The 22,895-nt window shown below is 32.0% G+C and overlaps 1 protein-coding gene across 1 annotated transcript; it reads left to right on the top strand.

Annotated features, from left to right (window-relative positions):
• Nucleotides 1-1,745: 1,745 nt before the first annotated feature.
• Nucleotides 1,746-20,954, top strand: LOC143047863 (putative neutral sphingomyelinase). Its single transcript, XM_076221170.1, has 8 exons — nucleotides 1,746-1,847; nucleotides 5,280-5,382; nucleotides 6,039-6,115; nucleotides 8,178-8,361; nucleotides 9,670-9,879; nucleotides 11,161-11,290; nucleotides 19,031-19,150; nucleotides 20,499-20,954. Exons 1-8 carry the CDS (start codon nucleotides 1,816-1,818, stop codon nucleotides 20,840-20,842), a joined length of 1,200 nt encoding a protein of 399 aa, XP_076077285.1. The 5' UTR covers nucleotides 1,746-1,815; the 3' UTR covers nucleotides 20,843-20,954.
• Nucleotides 20,955-22,895: the final 1,941 nt, after the last annotated feature.

Below are 22,895 nucleotides of genomic sequence, written 5' to 3'. Positions count from 1 at the left end.
CCTTGCCCCCCTCTTAAATGTGTTGATGATAACCCATGCTTTCCAAATTTTAGGGGGCGCACGCCCGCCACGCCCCCGCCTAAATCCGCCCCTGTCTTGATACTGACTAGTCGTTTCTCCCAAACAGGGCCGTAACTAGCCTCTTTTAATAATGAGGCAAAATATATTCGTCGAAAATTTTTTGACGAAGTGTCTGGGAGCCGCTCAAGGCCCCCAGAAGCTTTGAGTAAAATAACGCAAAATCGTGCATTCTGAGCGTTCCACGGACTCTTTCTTACATTGAAACGCAAATAATCTTTAGCTATTTTTTCGACAATATTCTGGTCTCAATGCAAAAACATAGATTCATTATAATTTAAGACTTTTAGGTTTTAGGGTCAATATTAAAAGACCGATATGTAGGATAAAGTAAAATTTGTATTTCTCATCATCATTAATACCGGGTCTCTCTGTCTGCTCTTGTCTTGTATTGTGCTGATTTTGATGATTTTTTTTATGACTAGATTTAAATATAGTGACAGTGCAGTATTATACTTTAAGTACTAGTACTGCTTAATTCGACACTAGGGACCATCTTGACCTTCTTTTACAGTATTAATGATTCTTTCATTATTGAGTACCCTCCAGCAACTATCAAGATGAAGAACAGGAATAAAACTTTTGACCATTGATCATTTGTATTTTTTCTATGCATGGACTTTCTGTGCGATAAGTTCCCGAGTATGTTTACCCCATATTCCTTTATTTTCTGTCTGAACACGACTTAATGCAAGTTTAACCCTTCAATGTAAAAGGTCATATGGCAATACATTGTTGTTGTTTTTTTTCAAATGATTTGGTACCGGGAAATCGGTGGTCTTACTTAATTTAAACCATGTCAGCTATGTAGTTTTGTCCACAGGCGCTTGGGTATATGATACATACATATTTTTATTTTTTATTGTTGTTGATCAAAATAGTCAATTTTCTATATTTATAATACATATGTATCACTTTTGTGCATGTCTCAGAGAAAACACCCAATTTTACAATCCATACCAAGAAAAATTGGGTATTTTTTCTGAGTCGTTTAGATCACTCGAAACTAGGTGAGACATGCACAAAAGCGATATATATGCATTATTAATATAGAAAATTGAATATCTTAATCAACGAGAACAAAATATATCTGTATCATATATGCTCAAGGCCTGTGGTTTAATATACAAAAAAGGCAGTTTTGTTTTCTTTGATATCAAGTTCAATTATCGATGCAGAAAAGACAATTTTTTTCTGTGTCCAGTAGCATCGTAGAGCCAGAGACATATAATACATGTATTATATGTCTCTGGTAGAGCATATTCTTAAAATATTTTCCCGCACAATATCTAGACATTGGTGGACATGCAACATTGCGCACGTTTAGAAATGAAAATCAACACTCAGACTATAGTCATAAAGTAGGAAAATAAAAGAACAAAAGACCGTGAAACCCGAGACACAGAAGTACAAACAATAGACCATCAACTCCGAAAACCAAAAGTTAAATAGAAACATGGATCACGAAAAAAAATGCAGGGGCGACATCAGGGAGTGAAGAGAACTTGCTTCTTGCACGACAATTTCCGTGAAAACAATTTGATATGAAGACAATCTTTTTTTTCATTCTTTTTTTTTTTTTTTTAATTTCCAGCATGAGGCATTTGCCTCATTTGCCTCAATGTAGTTACGGCCCTGCCAAAGTAATCGATAACTTATTGTATGTTGTTGTTTTTGGTAAAAAGACAAATCTCCACTTATTACCTCCCTTGATTGCTAGGCAAACCAACGTAAACGATGTTGTTGAAGGTGTTAACTCTGAACTGTTGGTTAGTACATATAATTATACATATAAAATGTCTGCAATGACTGATTTCAACAACAAATATACGGATGACTGTTGATATAATGAAGTAAATAAAAAATATCGACCGATTTAAAAAAGGGGGAGGGGTAGTCCAAATAATTATGACGTCTTGAACGTCATAATTATTTGGACTAGGGGAGGGGCAAATCTTTGAACCTTTTTAAAAATACATTTTGTGTACTGCATTGTATACTCTGAGATTATGTGGGTGTATCACTACAAAATAACAGATAATTACCATTGAGGTTCATCATAAATATTTGACAAAACTGGCTGTGTTGGTTTTTTTTTTTATAACCAAGATAACAGTGCCGGATCTAGTCCAAATAATTATGACGTCTCAAAAGGCTATTATATTATTTTTTCTTTGACGCCTTACTTCGACGTCATAAGGCGTCAAAGAAAAAAATATAATAGCCTTTCGAGACATCATAATTATTTGGACTATACCTCCTTAGAGAGGACAATTATTGTTCGCGTCCATCTTCATGTAAACTATGATTATACTACTTTAATATATAGAGACTCTCTGTATTCTGTCTACTGTTTTCTTTGAAATGTTAACTATTTAAGGGGTCATACCAGTTGCATATATATTAAAATAAGTAAAACATGTGGAAACAAGAATGTGTCCATAGTACACGGATGCCACATTGGCACTATATTTACTAAGTTTGAGTTGATTGGGCTTCAACTTCATCAAAAACTACCTCCACCAAAAACTTTAACCTGAAACGAGACAGACAGACGGACGGAAGAACGAACGAACTAACGCACAGATGCACAGATGTACAGACTAGAAAACATAATGCCCATAAATGGGGAATAAATATGTATTGTTGAAAGTGAAAGTAGTGATTAATTTTGGCAATATCTTTTCGATTTCAGGATATGAATTTCTTTAAATTCTGCATTTCGGGATTTCATTTTTTAAGCCCAGTATTTAGGGATCAGGCTTCAGGACCCCTCCGACCACCCCTCAGATTAGCCTTAGTTGGTCTTAGCCATTTATACATGCAAGAAGCACTGATTGATTGTCCTAGAAGCATATACTAATAATGGTCTATATATAAGCAGTTACATTTATTTCATGTTTGAAGCGGTGCAAATCTCTAATTTAATTTCACTTTTACCAAAATATGCATTGTAGCAAAGGAGTCAGAGAAGAATAATTGTGGTCTGAGGCCAGAAACACGAAAATAATTGAATTCAACAGAAAGGAAACAAATATCGGACTTTGAAAAAAGGGAGAGGGCTTTTGATACCTTTTATGAAATTCTCCATACATAATATTTTTAACAAAAAAATCATCCAACATCAGTTCAAAAGATGTATATGCCCGCAATTTCACGGGTGTGTTCTTGTATATTGTATGTGAATGAAGTACAATATTATAGGATTTTTATTCACTTTCTATTTTATTTTTTTATCTTTGTTCAATTCTTCAACATATATATGCAACAGATATATTACATATTACACAAAAATATCACAAGGCAATGTTTTAAGTATAATCACATATATAATCAGCACAATAATAAGAAATTAAATGTTATGACACCTTTGGTTTCTAGTACCAGAATATTATTCTTTAAAAAGTGTTTCTCAAAAACATTTCTCATACATCTTGCATCACACAAATATTCATACAGGTAAGTTATATAATGTTTTACAGTGTATTTAAATAGTCTAATAAGATCAATATTACTGTTTAAATTTTTAAGTAAATTCCTTCTTCTGAAGATAAAATATCTCTCTACAGATAACATGAAATTGACAAAACTTACATTTACCCCTTTGATAGATCCAAATAAACCAAACATAAATACCTCTTCATACACTAAATTATAAATTTTGTCAGAATCAACATCACTTTCTATTTTAGATCACTGTATATGTATCTTTCTAGAAAAATTGGCAAGGTCAGACTTACTATATAAATTTTAATTTAATCCTTGTAAAGAAGTCTAGATTCCTAAAATAGTTTACAAATTTATATATATTTTTTTTCTGTCTTAATACATTTAAATTCATTTAACTACCTTCCTTTTATCCTTATTTGATTACAATATGATTCATTTATATTCTTTTTACAATTAACATTTTTGAAAGAAAAATATCTTGAAACAGGGTAAATCAAAGGGAAGTAATTATATTTCAATACACAAAGTTTTTATTACACAATGGCAGTTAGCCAGAGATAATCATTGTTGATTACCAGTATGTTTGACACCCAAGCTGTCAAGTGAAGCCATATAATTAGAAATCTTTTTTGATTTACAGATAAAATTTAACACGGGTGTCAATTACATCCGTACGGCAGTAAGAAATTATCAAAAATGGTTGTTGAAAATTTTCATTCATGAAATATTTCATACACAGGATTTTTGTCTCCTTAACAGGAGGACAGGAGGAGACCCCTGAAAACGGGATTATTGTACTCCCGTCGGGAGGTGAATATATATGTGTTTTTACGTTCTTAAGTTATGCCCCTTTATAAACATAAAGGTTTCATTTCCATTCTCAAGCATATTTAAGTTTGCCTGAATCAAATGTTATGAATCGTATTCATGATTATACCACAAAACACAGATCAAGTTTTACATTACATAAAGGTACATGTAGCATCACTTTTACCGTTCTTGAGTTATTAAATGGAACAATTGGTTAATCTGCTGTTTCCATTGTTTGACTTGAGTTTACCTCAATCAAATGTTATGAAACTTTAAGGGAGTTGGCTTCACAGTTTCAAAATAATTCACTTTTCAAAACAACAGCATATATTGATAGATTAATAAAGGAATCAAAAGAGCAAAAAAAAATATATAGGTCACCGTGCTTGTTTTCGAGATATTAGCTATTGAAATTTTGGCGGGAAAATGTTCTCTCTTGACTTTTCTTAGCTTTATCATTGACAAGTTTAAGTCCTCAAAAACTATTAAAAATAACTAAAATTTTATAAGACTTTAACAGACAGCTTATCATTATACATGTAAATCAATTATAAATAGAAAAATGGGGGTCACCGGTCAAAATTTGTTAAGTCATTCAAATGGATAAAACCAGAGGATTCCGAAAATCTTACAAAAATGCCAAAACATGACAAGCAAGCTTCCTTAACACAATGCTAATAATCACTAAAAAGTCTAAACTATATATGTGAATCTGTATGTATGTGGTTGTTTGCTCATGCTTATTTACAATCAAGGCATCTGTAACCCATAGACCAATTATTCATTTATGTACTCTATCTAGTATAGTTTTCAATATGATGTTAAAGTAAAATCATGAAAATGATGACAAAAAGACGTTTTGATTGGTTGAAACTATACTATAGTTTAAAATTTAAAATTAAAAAAAATATGTTGTAAAATGTTCAGGTTTTATGTTTCAGGGGAGTCCCAGTAGCAGTTGCCTGTAAACTGAGAAATGAAAGAATGAATGCCATTGGGGATGAGTTGTCTAAAGGAGAATATGATATCATTTTATGTCAGGAGGTATTCAATTTTTAAAACAATATTTTGTGTGTGCTTTTTGTGTTAACATGTGAGTATACCAAATGTATATGATTTTTCTTATGGTCAGAAGAATGAACAGTCTGTGCTTTAAACTTTTCCATCTTATAGTCTGGAAACCAAATATCAAAACTTGTCTCCATATATGATTATATGAAGTTTTGAAAATTTTCACTAGTCCGAATAAATATTTTTACTTGTCTGGGGCATCAGACTATTGGCTAGACATCTTTTAGGAAGTTTTACTTAGCATGCTTTGAAATTCATCGCCACAGGATCTAGACATTTTTTTTCAAAGGTAATTTTGAAATTTTTGAAATTTAACTTCATTTCATAGCTTTTTCTTCAATTTGTGTAAGATTTACATGAACTTGAGCACTCCTTTTTCTTCTTCACATCAATGATAGAAACAGCATGATAGGAGATGCATGAAACCTTTAACATGTTTAAGTAATGAAGGTTTAAATATTCTCTGAAGTCTACTTCAAAATAAGTTATAACATGAAGCAATGCATAGATTTATCTTTTAGATTAAAAAAAAAAAAGATAAAAGAAAAATTGGAACTTTTCATTTATGTTACATAATATATATACAAATATAATCTTTCGAATAATATTGGATTTTTTTTATATTTCAGATATGGGACAAAGCAGATTATGAATTGTTGAAAACAAAGATATCTCAATCACTCAAATATTCTCATTATTTCTACAGGTTTGTTCAAATGATATATATTTAGTCAAGAAAAAAGTTATATTAATTATAATCAGGTCAGGGGTGGTACTTAAACAAGTGATTTTAAAATCACTTCTTTGAGTGATCTTGGCTGTGAAATATTTAAAATTTTCGCACAGACTTTTCAAAATCACTGAAACAGGTAATTTGAGAAGTTAAAATCTAATCACTTCAATAATTGTTTATAACATTTTTTGGATATTTTTCCCTCAAGCTTGATTTTTTTATTGGTAACAAGACCAGAATTCCATTGAAAAAACATCTATGTACATGCAGAAATGGTCATTGGCTTGATAAGCCTACCAGTTTTTACAGTTTATTTGAATATGCAAAAACTGGAATAAATTGTAGATCAGGAAATAACCTTAGAATAAATCATTCTAATTCTAAAGAAAACCAATCAGGTCACCTAATATTGTTGACCTTTGTCTGATAGTAAGAGTAGTTTATGAATATTTGATTACAGAACAATTCCCAAGGGTACTTTTAAAAGCTTTAGCGCACTAACCTTCTGCCCAAGCGCACTGGTGAAATTGATATCCAAATTCAAAACTATTTTGTACTCAAAATTTGCAGACATTTGATGTCAAGATCTTCAAACCATTTCTATCTCTGGATGTGGGTAACCTAAAAAAAAAAGGATGGTTAAGGTAGATAGAGTGTCTTCCTCCATCTTGGATTTTGAAATACTAGAAAACAAGGTCTAGATCTTTGATGAAATGTGCAAATTTTTATAGTAGTAGGTAATTCATGTGTAAGAATTTTCATTATGATATAGAAAATGCCATGTTTGATCATATTTATGATTGTATTTTACAAAAATAAGAATTCTTTTGTTTGATTCATTTTTTTTCCAACTTTCTCAAATAAGGGGAGGCAACTCAAATGCAAGGGCAGATAGTTCAGATAGTGTTACTTTTACAATAGAATGTGTTAGGAATTTACCCATTTTTACATGTAGCAAGAAAACGAGTCCGGTGACCCCATTTTTTCTTTTTCTTATCTGAAAGCATAATATTGGAGCTATCTTCTCATATTTTATCTCAAAAATCTATGGTGTGGTTTGCGTTTTATGGCGGAAAAATGGGTTTTCCATGCATTATCCATACAAAATCTTGACAATTTTGCACAACCTGTAGTGTGAAAATAAGTCCGGTGACCCATTCTTTTTATTAATGTTTTTAAACAAGCAGGATATGAACTACATTTTGGCAAATTATTAAAAGATTCTATGGATTATAATTTAGACACCCCATCTACCTTAAGTCATTGGGGTTTTTTCTGCCAATTTTTTCAATTTTTTTTTTAACAAAATTGCCTGATTAATACAAAGAATGGCATTTACAGTGAGTTGACTGTTAGTGTTGCTCTCCACCAATTGCAACTCATTCAAAATTTTGACCAAATTGCAATTTGTTTTATTAAACCAAATTGTTCAACTGGTCAGAATATTGAACAAATTGTTCAGTCAAAATGTGAAAGTGCAAGGTGATAAAATAAAATATATACTTTCAATCCTATAAGACTTTAACTCCACTTTAATGATGCTGTGACAAAATTAGTTTATCAGTTTGTATAGTTATATTATATTCATTTCCATGCTGAAGGGGAACTGTTTATTTAGAATTGCTATTAAATTGTCCAAACTAAGCTTTCATATAGAAAGAAAAACTATATGAAAGCTAAGTTTGGACAATTTTATAGCAATTCAAAATAAACAGTTCCTCTTCAGCATGGAAATGAATATAATATAACTATACAAACTGACAAACTAATTTTGTCACAACATCATTAAAGTGGAGTTAAAGTCTTATAGGATTATAAGTATATATTTTATTTTATCACCTTGCACTTTCACATTTTGACTGAAAATTTGTTCAATATTCTGACCATTTGAACAATTTGGTTTAATAAAACAAATTGCAATTTGGTCAAAATTTTGAATGAGTTGCAATTGGTGGAGAGCAACACTAACAGTCAACTCACTGTAAAAAGTAATGGCATTTGAAAAGTAAAAAAAATAAATATTTATTTCTTTCAGTGGTGCAATTGGAAGTGGTTTATGTCTATTTTCCAAGCTCCCTATCCTGGAATCATTTTACCATAATTTCACATTGAATGGATACGCTCATAAGATACATCATGGTGATTGGTTTGGTGGGAAAGGTCTTGGAATGTGCAGACTAATGTATAACGATATCAGAATTAACCTGTATTGTACACATGTAAGTTAACTTTGTATTACTTTTTTATAAGCCATGTTCTGCATATTATGAAATTTTCGGGTGTGACTAATTTTTGATTTGTTTGCGGTATACAAATATTTTACTGGGAAACAAACGCTCTGCAAACATCTCACTGGTCCTTGAAATGCAATAGACAGGACCATAAAATGCATACAAATGAACATGTCCATGATTTTATTGCCAATTCTAGAACTCAAATAACAAACAAAACAGGATGAAAAATTCTTAATGGTCTGAGGAAACCTTGTGAAAACAATTGCAAAAGTAAATTAACCACCAACCCTTTAATTTGAAAGAATAGCATACATGTACATAAGTGTCCTAATAGAAATGATTAGAAATGAAAGTTTTTTCTATGCCCCACCTACGATAGTAGAGGGGCATTATGTTTTCTGGTCTGTGCCTCCGTTCGTCCGTTCGTTCGTCCGACTTCAGGTTAAAGTTTTTGGTCAAGGTAGTTTTTGATGAAGTTGAAGTCCAATCCACTTGAAACTTAGTACACATGTTCCCCATGATATGATCTTTCTAATTTTAATGCCAAATTATAGTTTTGACCCCAATTTCATGGTCAACTGAACATAGAAAATGAAAGTGCGAAGTTCAGTTTAAAGTTTTTGGTCAAGGTAGTTTTGGATGAAGTTAAAGTCACAACTACTTGAAACTTAGTACACATGTTCCCTATGATATGATCTTTCTAATTTTAATTCCAAATTAAAGTTTTGACCCCAATTTTACGGTCCACTCAACATGGAAAATTATAGTGCGAGTGGGGCATCCGTGTACTATGGACACATTCTTGTTTAACAGATATATTGATGCATATGGCATTTGAAAACAAATAATTTGCAAACATTTTATCAATAATTTTTCCGTAAATTGAATGTTTTATTTTAAGTGTCTCTTTTTCAAATATTAGTAAAATCTACCAGAAATCAATTGACCATTTCGGGATCTGGGAATTTTTTTTTGAATTTCAGGATGTCAAGATTTCATGTTTTTAATAAACCTGGGATTTTGAGATCAGAACCCCTCCGACTCCCCTCATGTAAAAGTCGTCATTTGACCAATTTATTGCACCAGATTATTGTAACTTTGATTCTATAAAGATCACAATGTGAAAAGCTCCCTAACTTACTTTTTTCCTGTTAGATTTACTTAAATGTATATTTAAACTACAAGTCAAAATAGAAAAGAAAATGGTCTTCTCGTTCAAGAGAGCTTTAATGTTTAATACTATAATCAGCCATAAATGTTTTACATTGGCCAAAAGAAGTTATGATATTTCAGCTGCATGCAGAATATGATATGGATGATGATGAGTATGCTGCCCACAGAGTGTCGCAGGCATTTGAGATGAGTCAATTCATCAAGTTAACATCTAGCCCAGATAACTGTGATCTCGTCATAGTAGGTGGAGACTTTAATGTCAAACCAGAATCTCTCGGATTTCAGATAATACAAAATAATGGACAGCTCTTGGATAGCTGGAATACAAAGGTAGTTTAGATTCTTTTTGTTTTCAAATTCATTGTTAAACATTATCACATGTTATTAAGAAGACAAAATTAATAGGTTTTTGTAGAGTTTGCAACCTTTGTTGCAAAAACAAGACATATCGATCCAACATTCCATGGTCAGTGATGTCCTCAAATATTCACTCAGTGGTTAACGTTTTTGACATCTTATAAACTTTTTTCAACTATTCTGGATTCCTACCAAACTTGGACAGAAGCTTGTTTATGATCAAAGATAGTATCCAAAAGTTAATTTTGTGAGAGAAAAAAATCCTTTTTAACCGTATTTTACTTATAAATGGACATACCTTTTCTGACAGTTTACATAACACTCCCTCTGTGGTTTAAGTTTTTAAAGTTTTATTACCTTACTTCAACTACCTTGGATTTGTACCAAACTCGTTTATATTCAAAAGCATGTATCTAGAAGGAATTTAGGTAAACTCTTATTTCCTGTTTTCAGTAATTACTACTCAAAATTGGACTTGGTAGTATTTCTTCCAGTTAAAATTACATACGGTCTACAGTTAAAGTTCTTAAAACATTTATTTGATCCATAAAACGTCCTGGATTTTTACCAAACTTGGACAGAAGCTTCTGACAATCAAAAGATAGTATCTAGAGTTAAAAAATTAATATTTTTTTTCATTTTTGTTGAGTGTACAATTTACAGCATCATTAGGCATGACAATTGGTTCTACAGAACCCTTACAAATTTTTAATTTGAAGTTTCTAACTATTGTATTAATAATGTTTTCATCTTATTTTTATAATTCTTATTTGTCACCAAAAAAGTATATAACAGTTTCAGGGACAAGACTTTTCAAATTTCCATTTCTTTATATTATATACTGGCTCAGTCTCAGCAAACCTATAGATAAGGTACTAAAACCAAATCTCAACTTTCAAACAAGCAACCGACTAAAAGAGATGAAATCAGTGTTTTTTGTCTTGTCCATTTCCATGACATGAACTCATATTAGGGATCTAGATACATACTGGTCTACAGATGAAGTTATTCACATACCTTTTTTCATGAAAATTATGGCAAAAGACAGGTGAATGGCAATTCCTGACATTTTACATTTGAATGATAATAATTAGTGTTCTCCAAAAGCCTATTAAGCACCATGGACCCTCTGTGCTATAATTTCAAGATGTTAGGACTGAGACATGGGAATGTGTTGTTTGATTCTGATCAATTGAATCCTGATGGTTTGATAATTTGATATAATTAACTTGATGTTTTTATTTTATTTTTCAGAAATCCACAAAAAGTCCTGGAAATGGAAACACATGTGATCTGCCATCTAACCCCTTTACTGGCAAGAAAGCGCTAAAGTTTGACCCAAAAGGAAAGAGAATAGATTATATTTTGTATAGATGCAATAAAGGTATCTCAAGTGTTAACATTATTAGCTCACCTGGCCCGAAGGGCCAAGTGAGCTTTTCCCATCACTTTGCGTCCGGCATCCGGCGTCGTCCTGCGTCCATCGTCGTTAACTTTTACAAAAATCTTCTCCTCTGAAACTACAAAGCCAAATTTAATCAAACTTGGCCACAATCATCATTTGGGTATCTAGTTTAAAAAATGTGTCCGGTGACCCCGCCAACCAACCAAGATGGCCGCCATGGCTAAAAATAGAACATAGGGGTAAAATGCAGTTTTTGGCTTATAACTCAAAAAGCCAAAGCATTTAGAGCAAATCTGACCGGGTAAAATTGTTGATCAGGTCAAGATCTATCTGCCCAGAAATTTTCAGATGAATCGGACAACCTGTTGATGGGTTGCTGCCCCTGAATTGGTAATTTTAAGGAAATTTTGCAGTTTTTGGTTATTATCTTGATACTATTATAGATAAAGATAAACTGTAAACAGCAATAATGTTCAGCAAAGTAAGATCTACAAATAAGCCGTCATGACCAAAATTGTCAGAGGACCCCTTAAGGAGTTATTGCCCTTTATAGTCAATATTGAACAACTTTTTGTCATTTTTTGTAACTTGTACAAAAATCTTCTTCTCTGAAACTAATAAGCCACATTTAACCAAATTTGGCTACAATCATCATTTTGGTATAAAGTTTAAAAAATGTGTCCGGTGACCTAGCATACCAAACAAAATGGCTGACATTGCTAAAATTAGATTGATTGATTGATTGTCCGTTGCTTAACTTCCAGTGGCAAATATTTCATGCATATTCAGGACGAGAACTAGTTCACAATAAATACAATAGGTAGGTTGATACAATAGAGCCCATCTGGGATGATGGTCGGGGAAATTTGGATTGCCACTGGAAAATTAGGGTATATTGGATAGGGACAGAAATTTAGCCTTGCAACAGGCCACCTAGGGACCCCTCAAAGAGTTGTTGCAAGGGTTCTTAACGTGCAAAGAGTGTGGCACTCTCTTTACACAAGGCATCGGATTTAACGTCCCCTTCTGACCGGACGTGACTGCGAACTTGATACATCCCGCACAGCCAAATGGACGCCTCATTTCGGCAAGCATTTTACTGCTGGTCGGGAGAAGACCAAGTGACCATATTTTTACACCCCAGTCACCTTTGGGCTAAAATTAGAACATAGTGGTTAAATGCAGTATTTGCTTTATATCTTTGAAACTAAGACATTTAGGGTAAATCTTTCAATATTTAAACGCCCATCAGAATAAGATCTATCACCTCACAAATTTTCAGATGAATCTGACATCCTGTTGTTGGGTTGCTATCCTAAAATTGGTAATTTTAAGGAAATTTTACAGTTTTTGGTTATTATCTTGAATACTATTATAGATTTAGATAAACTGTAAACAGCAATAATGTTCAGCAAAGTAAGATCTACAAATTAGTCAACATAACCAAAATTGGCAAATGACCCTTTAAGGAGTAATTGCCCTTTATAGTCAATATTGAACAACTTTTCGTCATTTTTGTAACTTGTACAAAAAATCTTCTTTTCTAAAACTATGGGCCAAATTTAACCAAACTTGGCCACAATCATTACTAGGGTATCTATTTAAAGAAAGTGTCTATGACTCCGCCTACCAACCAAGATTGCCGACATCAGTAAATACAGTAACAGGTGAGCAACACAGGCTCTAGTTTTTAGCTCACCTGGCCCAAAGGGCCAAGTGAGCTTTTCCCATCACTTGGCGTCCGGCGCTGGTCATCCATCGTCGCCCTGCGTCCGTCGTCGTTAACTTTTACAAAAATCTTCTCTGAAACTACCAGGCCAAATTTTACCAAACTTTGCCACAATCACCATTGGGGTATCTAGTTTAAAAAGTATGTCCGGTGACCCGGTCAACCAACCAAGATGGCCACCATGGCTAAAAATAGAACATAGGGGTAAAATGCGGCTTTTGGCTTATAACTCAAAAACCAAAGCATTAAGAGCAAATCTGACATGTGGGTTAATTTGTTCATCAGGTCAAGATCTATCTGCCCTTAAATTTTCAGATGAATCGGACAACCCGTTGTTGGGTTACTGCCCCTGAATTGGTAATTTTATGGAAATTTTACTGTTTTGATTTATTATCTTGAATATTATCATAGATAGAGATAAACTGTAAACAGCAATAATGTTCAGAAAAGTAAGATTTACAAATAAGTCAACATGACTGAACTGGTCAATTGACCCCCTAAGGAATTATTGTCATTTATAGTAAATTTTTAACAATTTTCATAAAATTTGTAAATTTTTACTAATATTTTCCACTGAAACTACTGGGCCAAGTTCATTATAGATAGAGATAATTGTAAGCAGCAAGAATGTTCAGTAAAGTAAGATGTACAAACACATCACCATCACCAAAACACAATTTTGTCATGAATCTATCTGCTTCTTTTGTTAAATATTCACATATACCAAGGTGAGTGACACAGGCTCTTCTGAGCCTCTAGTTATCTTCATTCACCAAAAATTACAGTGGCAAATATAACATGAAAATTCAAGATGATAGCATGTTTATAAGATGTTTTGATATCCTACCTTGATTTGTATAAGATTGACACTGATTTTCAATATACATGTATTTGTGTCCTTAATTTCTTTTTGGTATTTAACCCTAGATATAAGGGCATACAATACTGTTACAGGGGAGATAATGATGCTGCTAATGTAAAATGTCATTTTCAAAACTTCAGATTGTGACATATTAGGAAAAGATGCATTTTCTGACAGATTTTAATCATTAGCTTGAAAACAGAACATTAACCCGTCTTTTAAAAATGACATTTGGTTTGAATATGTATGAAGATTATTTGTACCAATTTTTATAAAAAAAATTTAAACGATTTTTTTTTTAATTAGATAAATATACAGCAAAAAGTGTTTTTTTTATATAATACCATGAAACTTTAATTAGAAAGAATCATGACAAAACATTAAAGCATTTACTTATTTAAAAAATAATTCAAACACTTTTACAAAAATCTGCTAGCAGTTATTTTTTTTAAAACAAAAAAATAGTTTGGTATATATGTCTGTCCAAAGGATAGAAAAAATGTCCAAGAAACCACAATTTTTAGTAAATGTCTAAATTTTCGACCCCATTTATCTTTGAAAGTAGTGCATAAAGGTATATTTTTTATTACATATTTATAAAATTGACAAAGCGAAACATAACTTGTATGCACATTTCACGGATCAAAACTGTATCATATACCCTTAAGCATTTATCAATCAGTTAGTCTGCCAAAGTCAGTTAATGAATACCAGTCTGTCTTATATCACTCCCTTTCCACAATCTTAAGTTCACCTATCAGACTGTCATTGCTTACAGAATAACTTATTTTGATTTAGTTTTAGATCAAATTTAATTTGAAAATTGGACTCTATAATAACTTTGGATGAAATGTATATATGAGCAGCAATGAGCTCCAGGCTCATTTTAGTCTGAACTTTCAAATTATATGTATATTATATAACAACATTTGGCTTAGAGAGTAGCTGTTTTGTTATTACGTGTTATTATATTAATTTTTATGTCTGCACACAAGTTAAGGTTAATAGCCAGTCACTTCCTGTTTCTGGAGTTGAATTACAGAAGTACACTTGGTTTATGTTTAATTAATTTTGTTTGCAAATAATGACCAATTTTATAGGAAATTTGTGTAGTCTGTCAAATGAACTGGGTGTTTATTGAAGAAAATATCATTTGTACTGAAGATTGATCAATATTAGTTGCATTGTCAGCTTAAATTTAGGAATCAAATCTTTGTCTTGCCTGAGACGAAATTTGTAGGCCCGACATAGCAATCCTGTATTCTGTTTTCTGATTTATTGTGTCAACCTTTACAAAGTCTAGGATTTTATACTTTTAGACATCAATAAGTTTGTCAAATCTTTTTTAGAATTAATAAAGCTTCGACAAAAGCTTCTTTATGAGAAAAAGTTTGGGAATATTTTTTCACATTGCCTTATTTTATTGATAGGGGGAATTACTCATGAGTTAGAAAGTTAAAATCCTGAATCCCCCACCACCACCACCTAAAAAACAGGCTCAATCCTGATGTCCAGTGAATGGTCCTTCCTCTCCTCTTCACTACCCTTTAAAAGAATTTAGATATTATAGCAGGCAATGCATGTAAATGTAATAACTCTGGTCCTGTTATTGATAGCCCATGTTGCGTTTTTACCTGTATGTCTGTCAGTCCATCAGTCTGTCAATTCGGCAGTCTGCTCTTGTCATGGGAACTCCTGAAATCACACAACAGAATATAATGAAATGTTGTAGATAGTAAGGATGTATGTAGATGTGCATATGGAGAAGAAATTATTATTTCAACCTAGATTTTGGCCTATACTGCTGCAACAGTTTGTTATTGCAACTCCTTTGAAACTGCACAACAGGTTTTATGACACTTTATACCAGGTAGTTAATGAGAGACAATATATGTAGATGTGCATATTCACAAGAATTTTTTATCAGTTCATTTTTGTTGAGCCTGCAACTTTAGTTGCAGAAAAAAGCTCGACATAGGGATAGTAATTAACTACTTAAAAGCTTTATATTTTTTGAAGATGAAAGACCTGGATGCTTCATACTTTGTATAAAGATGACTTATGCTACGAAGTTTTCGTCTGTCACATGTCCATTGTCTTTGATTTCATTTTCAGTGACTACTTGAAAAAAAAGTTAGATTTCAGGTGCAGATCCAGGGGGAGGTTCCAGGGGTTGGAACCCCCCTTTTTTGGACCATCAATGCATTTGAATGGGGACATGTAGTTGGAACCACACACACAACCCTTTTGTCCTGGGTTAGGACCCTCCCTTCTAAAATGGCTGGATCCGCCCCTGGATTTTTTGTTTTATTAATTTCTTTTTTTTTTATATTGAGCAATAGGATAACTGTATTTGGTATGTGCATACCTTGAGAGGTACTTATCCCTGCCAGATAGTTTTCTCTTGACCTCGACCTCATTTCACCGATCAGTAAACAAGGTTAAGTTTTGGTAATCAAGTCCATATCTTGGATACTATAAGCAATAGGCATAATATATTTGGTGTATGGAAGGTGTGTAAAGTGTGCATGTCCAAATGGCAGATGTCATCTGACCTTGACCTCATTTTCATGGTTCAGTGGTTATAGTTAAGTTTTTGTGTTTTGGTTTGTTTTTATACGCCCGTCTTTTAGACGGGACGTATTTATAGATTATCGTTGATCATCTCAACGAGATTGATTTTCTCGCTTTTGCTGGTACAGCGAAAGTGAGAAAAGCAATCGATTTTAAGTTTTGGATTTATGGGGCTTTATTCATAAAAAAGGGGGGATTTTCAACACTTCGGACAATAACTCAAAAAGGCTTTCACCAATGTCCATGAAACTTTGATGAATTGTTTATATCTATTGATGTAAGCTCCCTTTCAATTTTTATAAATTTCAGATTTTAAGTTTTGGATTAATGGGGCTTTATTCATAAAAAAGGGGGATTTTTAACACTTTGGACAATAACTCGAAAAGGCTTTCACCAACGTCCATGAAACTTTGGTGAATTGTTTATATCTATTGATGTAAGCTCCCTTTCAATTTTTATAAATTTCAGATTTTAAGTTTTGGATTTATGGGGCTTTATTCATAAAAAAAAGGGGGATTTTTTAACACTTCGGACAATAACTCAAAAAGGCTTTCACCAATGTCCATGAAACTTTGGTGAATTGTTTATATCTATTGATGTAACAAATAATACTTAATAAAATCTGAAGAAAACATAAAATTTGTAAAATCTTTAGTTCAATTTAAAACATTAAATTTCTTGTAAAAAATAGGTTCCATGAATGTCATATGTTTGTACTATTATTGAATGGTTGCAAGGATGAAAGCACATTAGCATTCCCTGAGATACTAACTGTTCCCTGAGGCATATATCATTTTATGATAACATTTTTACTATCTAAGCTATGGATAAAAATCAAATACTGTTTTTGCATATAGGATGTTTTACTCTTGTTAAAATTGGTTGGAATTGAAATCACAAATGAAACCTTAGCATTGCAGCTTTTTTATAGAGTTCGGTTTCGGTGGAAGGGTTGAGCGCAATAAAAAATGTTATAAAACATAACTAGTCTACAATAGCACATAATAAGTGAACAAGTGACAACATGAAAATCCTAACATGTGACTAAATATTCCTTAAATTTTAAAGGGTGTCATTTTATGAAAAAAATAAGGAAATCAAGTCTCCTAAACATTTATCAATATGATCATCTTGTGAATATTCTAAACAATAAAAAGGTAATAATCATTATCCACCATATTAAGCACCATTTGAACAACTTTTGCATACATCTTTGTATAATTTAGTATGGATTCCTTACTGTGTTCAACAAAATCTAACTATGAGCAATATACCCCAAGAAAATTACCTTCTTTCAAACTACTATAAAATTTGGAAATCAGCCATAGAATTACTAAAACCCATAATCATATATCACTTTCCTTATATTGCATTGAAGACTTCTATGTTATATGCGAATGTTAATGATATTTGTTTTTTTATGCTAAATATTGAAAAGCTGAACTAGGTTTAATCATCAGTGTCTTCTTCACTGTATCACTGTCCTCATCATCAGAAAAATCCTCATTTTCATTCTCAGAAGAGGCCTCCTCATCATCAATGAAATCTTTATCTTCATCATCAATGAAATCCTTACTTTCATCACCTACTTCCTCATTTAGATCATAACTTTCAGTAGAGTCACTTTCACCATCTTCACTTTCCCTACTATCTTCTTGCTGCTCCTCATTGTCATTGTAGTCTTTTTTGCCATTCTTATACGCCCGTCGTCTTTCAAACAACGGGCGTATCATGCGCTAAAGCGCAGCCCTTTATTCCTATACTGTATGCAATAGGTATACTATATTGGGTGTATGGAATGATTGTAAGGTGGTCATGTTCAACTGACAGGTGCCATCTGACCTTGACCTCATTTTTATGGTTCAGTGGTCGAAGTTAAGTTTTTGAGTTTTGTTCGTTTTTTTCTAATACTATATGCAATAGGTCAACTATATTTGGTGTATGGACATGTTTTATGATGTTCATGTCAGTCGTGCAGGTTTTATTCATTTTCACAGTTTATTGCTCAGTTTGTGATTTGGACTGTTTTTCTTAAACCATAAGCAATAGGTCAACTATATTTGTTGTATGGAAGGATTGTAAGCTGTACATGTCTTTCTGGCATAGTTCATCAAACCTTGACCTCATTGTCATGATTTAATGGTCAATATTTAGTTTTCTTGATGAAGTCTGTTTCTCAGAAACTATAAGCTATAGGTCAACTATATTTAGTGTATTGAATGATTGTAAGGTGTACATCTATTTCTTGTCTGGTTTTTATGACCGTGACCTTTTTTAAAATTATTATTTTAAGTTTATGTGAAAGTTGTAGTAAAGCTTTATATTTAGGATTATCAACATAATATCAATTGTTAATAAGGAAGGCAAGACATTTCAGCATGTGCACTCTTGTTCTATTTTTTTAGAGGAGTTATGGATCTTTAAACTTAGGAATCTGGTGAGATTTTGCTTGCCAAGAGACAATATGGAGGCATATGTAAGCAGCGTGCCCACAAAGGTTCTTTAATTTGTAAATCTGTAAAAACTTGTTTTAAAGGTTGATCTGTTTTTGTAGGTACTTCTGTTACAGTAGAAGAATGCAATGTTACTATGGGAACAATACCAGACAGGAAGTATCCTTATACTGATCATGAAGGGGTAGCTGCAATATTTAATGTTGAAAAGACTGAAAGCTGTAAGTTTGTAGTACTTAAGGATGTACATAGGTCAGGTTTATGAATGTTTGTCAGGTGTTATGGCTCCTTGGGTTTTCCTACAATACAGGGGAAAAATATTTTGGCCCATATCAACCATTTTACTTTTCATACAAAAATTCAATAGCTCATAATACCAAAATTTAAGCAGATTTTAGATTTCTTTTCTTTCGATATGAGACCCGAATTAATAAATGCAAGTATAAGGTAAAAGTCTGAGTCTGACATTTCCCGCCATTTAAAAAAATCAAATTTCTGAAAAAGGAGCTCCATAACCTATCAATTTTAATCTTTAGGTTTTTTTGTTCCTTTACTAATGGTTTTTTGAATGAAATAGTAGCAATTTAAATCTTATTTTTTTTAATTTCACCTAAAAACTTCCTTAAAGCCAAAAAAATGCCAAAAGTTATTGAAATACATTTTACCATGTCACTGTATTAATTATTACTACTAATTCTTACAAGTATTAGCTCAAATAATTCCTAAATAAACTCATCATAGATACCAGGAAAGAAATTTCATATTCACGCCAGACACATGTTTCGTCTACAAAAGACTCATCAGTGACGCTTGAATAAAAATGTTATAATATAATGTCGAAATAAAGTTGGAGAGCATTGAGGACCAAAAAAAGATGATTAAACTGACCTGGATCACAATCCTCAGATGTTTTTGATGTGGAAATAGTCAATATGTCTTGCTTTTTTGAACATTTAATGCAGGGAGACAAAAATATAACTGACATTTTACTGCCTTTTTCATGTTTTTATGTCCTATATTTCACATTTCTATGCACTGAAGCTAATACCACAAGAAAAAGTATTGAGGAGTAAAACCTGAATCAGTGTTGGAACTTTGAATGAAAGATGAAGAGTGTAAATCTATGAGACAGAAACCCAGGACATATAAAGGATAACAGTCTACAACAATACATGTGCCTAGGGGCTCTCTGTCATAAAACTTTACTCAATACTTTGATTATTCAAAACACCAAAAGCAGTATTTTGATAGGTTGAATTCTGAGATTGAGTTTTTATGACTGCCCAGTTACATGTTCATATAAAAATGTTCTTACATATATATAAGAAGATGTGGTATGAGTGCCAATAGGACAACTCTCCATCCAAGTCACAATTTGTAAAAGTAAACCATTATATGTCAAAGTACGGCCTTCAACACGGAGCCTTGTCTCACACTGAACAGCAATCTATACAGTCTAAAAAAGTTTATATGTCTTGTAGACAGTATTTTACATAATAATTATACTAAGTCTTTAAAAACTGAATAAATTAAAGAAACAAAGTATGTGTTATCTTTCCTATTTTTCAGCTAACGGTACAGAAGCAATCAGAGCAAACACAATTGAGGGAAACGTAAACAAATGTCTTACTGCAATAGAAAAAGGATTGAAGAAAGCATCTAGTGATTGTACTTTCTATACTATCCTGGCTGTCATGTCCGTCTTTTTGTTATACATCATATCATCCTTAGAAGTCCCGTACGGTCTAGGATTAGTAAGAGGTTTTGTACTTGTTATACTAACCTTGACTTTTGGGTATGCTTTTTGGAGCCGTCTGATTCTAAATAAAATGGAGGAAAATGGACTTATAAATTCACAGAAAGATATGGAAAATTATTTATTACTTCTACAGACAGAAATGACAACATCTTAATACATTAAATTCATTTTCTCTTTACTTTATCTGCTTCTGATGTATTTATTTTTTTGTACCGCGGTATGTCTTTAATTTTATCCTAATGTGCAAATGTATGTCTTTCATTTATAACTTTAGATCTCTTAAATGATCAGGAAGTTAGGGACCAAATCTAGGGGAAATATTTTAATATGGAAATGTAAAAGAAAAGTTATTATTCAGATTAATAATTTGTTGAAATAATTGTATATTTATGTGATAAAATATTTCATATGATCACTATTGTTGTCCATTTGCCCTACTGGAAGATTTGCTGGACAGAAAATCTGGTATCCGTGTGGTCTTTTATGTGCTCCCACATGTACAGTTCTTGACCGTTTTTATGAATTTTTTCTCAAAAATTCACAGCAACATCTTGGACATGTTAGAAAATCAGTGCTGATCAATTTTTTCATAGTTTTCCTTAAAAATAAAATTCACCTGAAAATGAGGTTATGGACAACAGACATCTGGAAAATTCTGAACCTAAGACAGATGTACACAAAATATGAACTTTTTGAAGTATCAAGGTTTTTTTTTTTTTAAATATAAAGCTTTTTTCTAAGAAATAAAGTATGCACATTTTGTTGTAGAAACTACTTTTAAATTACCTACCTTTGTTCTATCCTTGTGGTTGCAGACAAGACAAATATTTAGAATTGTATCTGGCAGTCCTGTTCTTTACTTACTTAGTACTAAAATTCCATATTGAACCTCCTTACAGAATCTATTATGTTTTAATTTAGATGTATAAGACAGGTTGAGTGCTCCCTTATTTTCCCTCACTTTATGTAGTGTCTCTTTTTCCAATAAATTTCTCCCTTCTTATACTGCCACTTTTGCTTATTGCAATAATTTCATTTGGTCAAATAGGTTTAGAACAAAATCAAGGTTTAGTGAGCTTTAATTACCTATATTCATGTCATTTAAACTCTTTAAGTGAAATCAGTCTCATAAGCAATCATACTACCTCATTTTATTTGTATACACTTTGTCGTTTCTGGGAAGAAAATGAAATGTTGATTTCCTCTTGATAACAATGCAACTGTGGGTGCTAGGTTAGTTTAATATTTTCTACTTGGAGAAAAATTTCTGATTAAGTTTGTATGCAGTACAAAAAAAAAGTAGACTTCATTTTAAATACTTTATTTAGCACTCTACCACATGCATATAACAACCACTGTCATAAAAAGAATATTAAGTGTATACAGAAAACTATATATATAATGTTGGACTGCAGTGACTAGAAAGTGTTCATGAAAAGTTCTTAAAAAACAGTTGATATATATTTTTTCTATCCCTATGCCAATTTGATCTTCTGTTTGTCTCATGTGTGTATGAGTTGGAAAAAAATTAACACACTTTTTGGAAGTTGGATAAAGGGGGTAAAAAAGTTTGGATGTGGGGCAGTAAAAATAGTGGAGGGAATATTAATTTACACTGTGTCACCTCCTAAAAAATGCATATGAACAGAAATATTTATCTCTCTCTCTGACAGTACAATGTATTGAAATCTGGAGAAGACAAAAATCAAGCACTTTTAGCATTTAGTGTATGTAATATATATAAAAAGGAGGAAAATAATCAATTATATAAAATTTGTCCCCAAAAAAATAATTAATAACACCATGAACAAAACTTGAGATTTCTCTAACATTATTTCAATATATCAATCAGATAGCACTAGTTATCTCTAACAAAAATAAGTACATACATGTAACACAAAAAATAATTGAGATTTCTCTTATATTTTTATACAGTGTCCGAGTATTGTAAACAAAACAAAAACCTCTCAAAACAAGTATATAGTTAACAATATTACATTGTATATGGGTATAACATACTACCACTCAGCTATTTACAAATATACACTATAAATTTTCATTTTATTCTTTCATCATAATAAAATATATCCATGACAACAGATCTCAGAACAGTAATACTTTTCACAACAAATTAAAGCTGCCTCTGATTAAGAGATTTGTCATACCTAAACGCAGAAACATGAGTTTTTTGCATATATATATATGCA

The sequence above is a fragment of the Mytilus galloprovincialis genome, chromosome 10 (assembly GCF_965363235.1).
Source record: "Mytilus galloprovincialis chromosome 10, xbMytGall1.hap1.1, whole genome shotgun sequence".
NCBI classification, from domain to species: Eukaryota; Metazoa; Mollusca; class Bivalvia; order Mytilida; family Mytilidae; genus Mytilus; species Mytilus galloprovincialis.
Note: the sequence above shows the minus strand (reverse complement) of the source record. Positions and strands in the feature narration are given on the sequence as shown.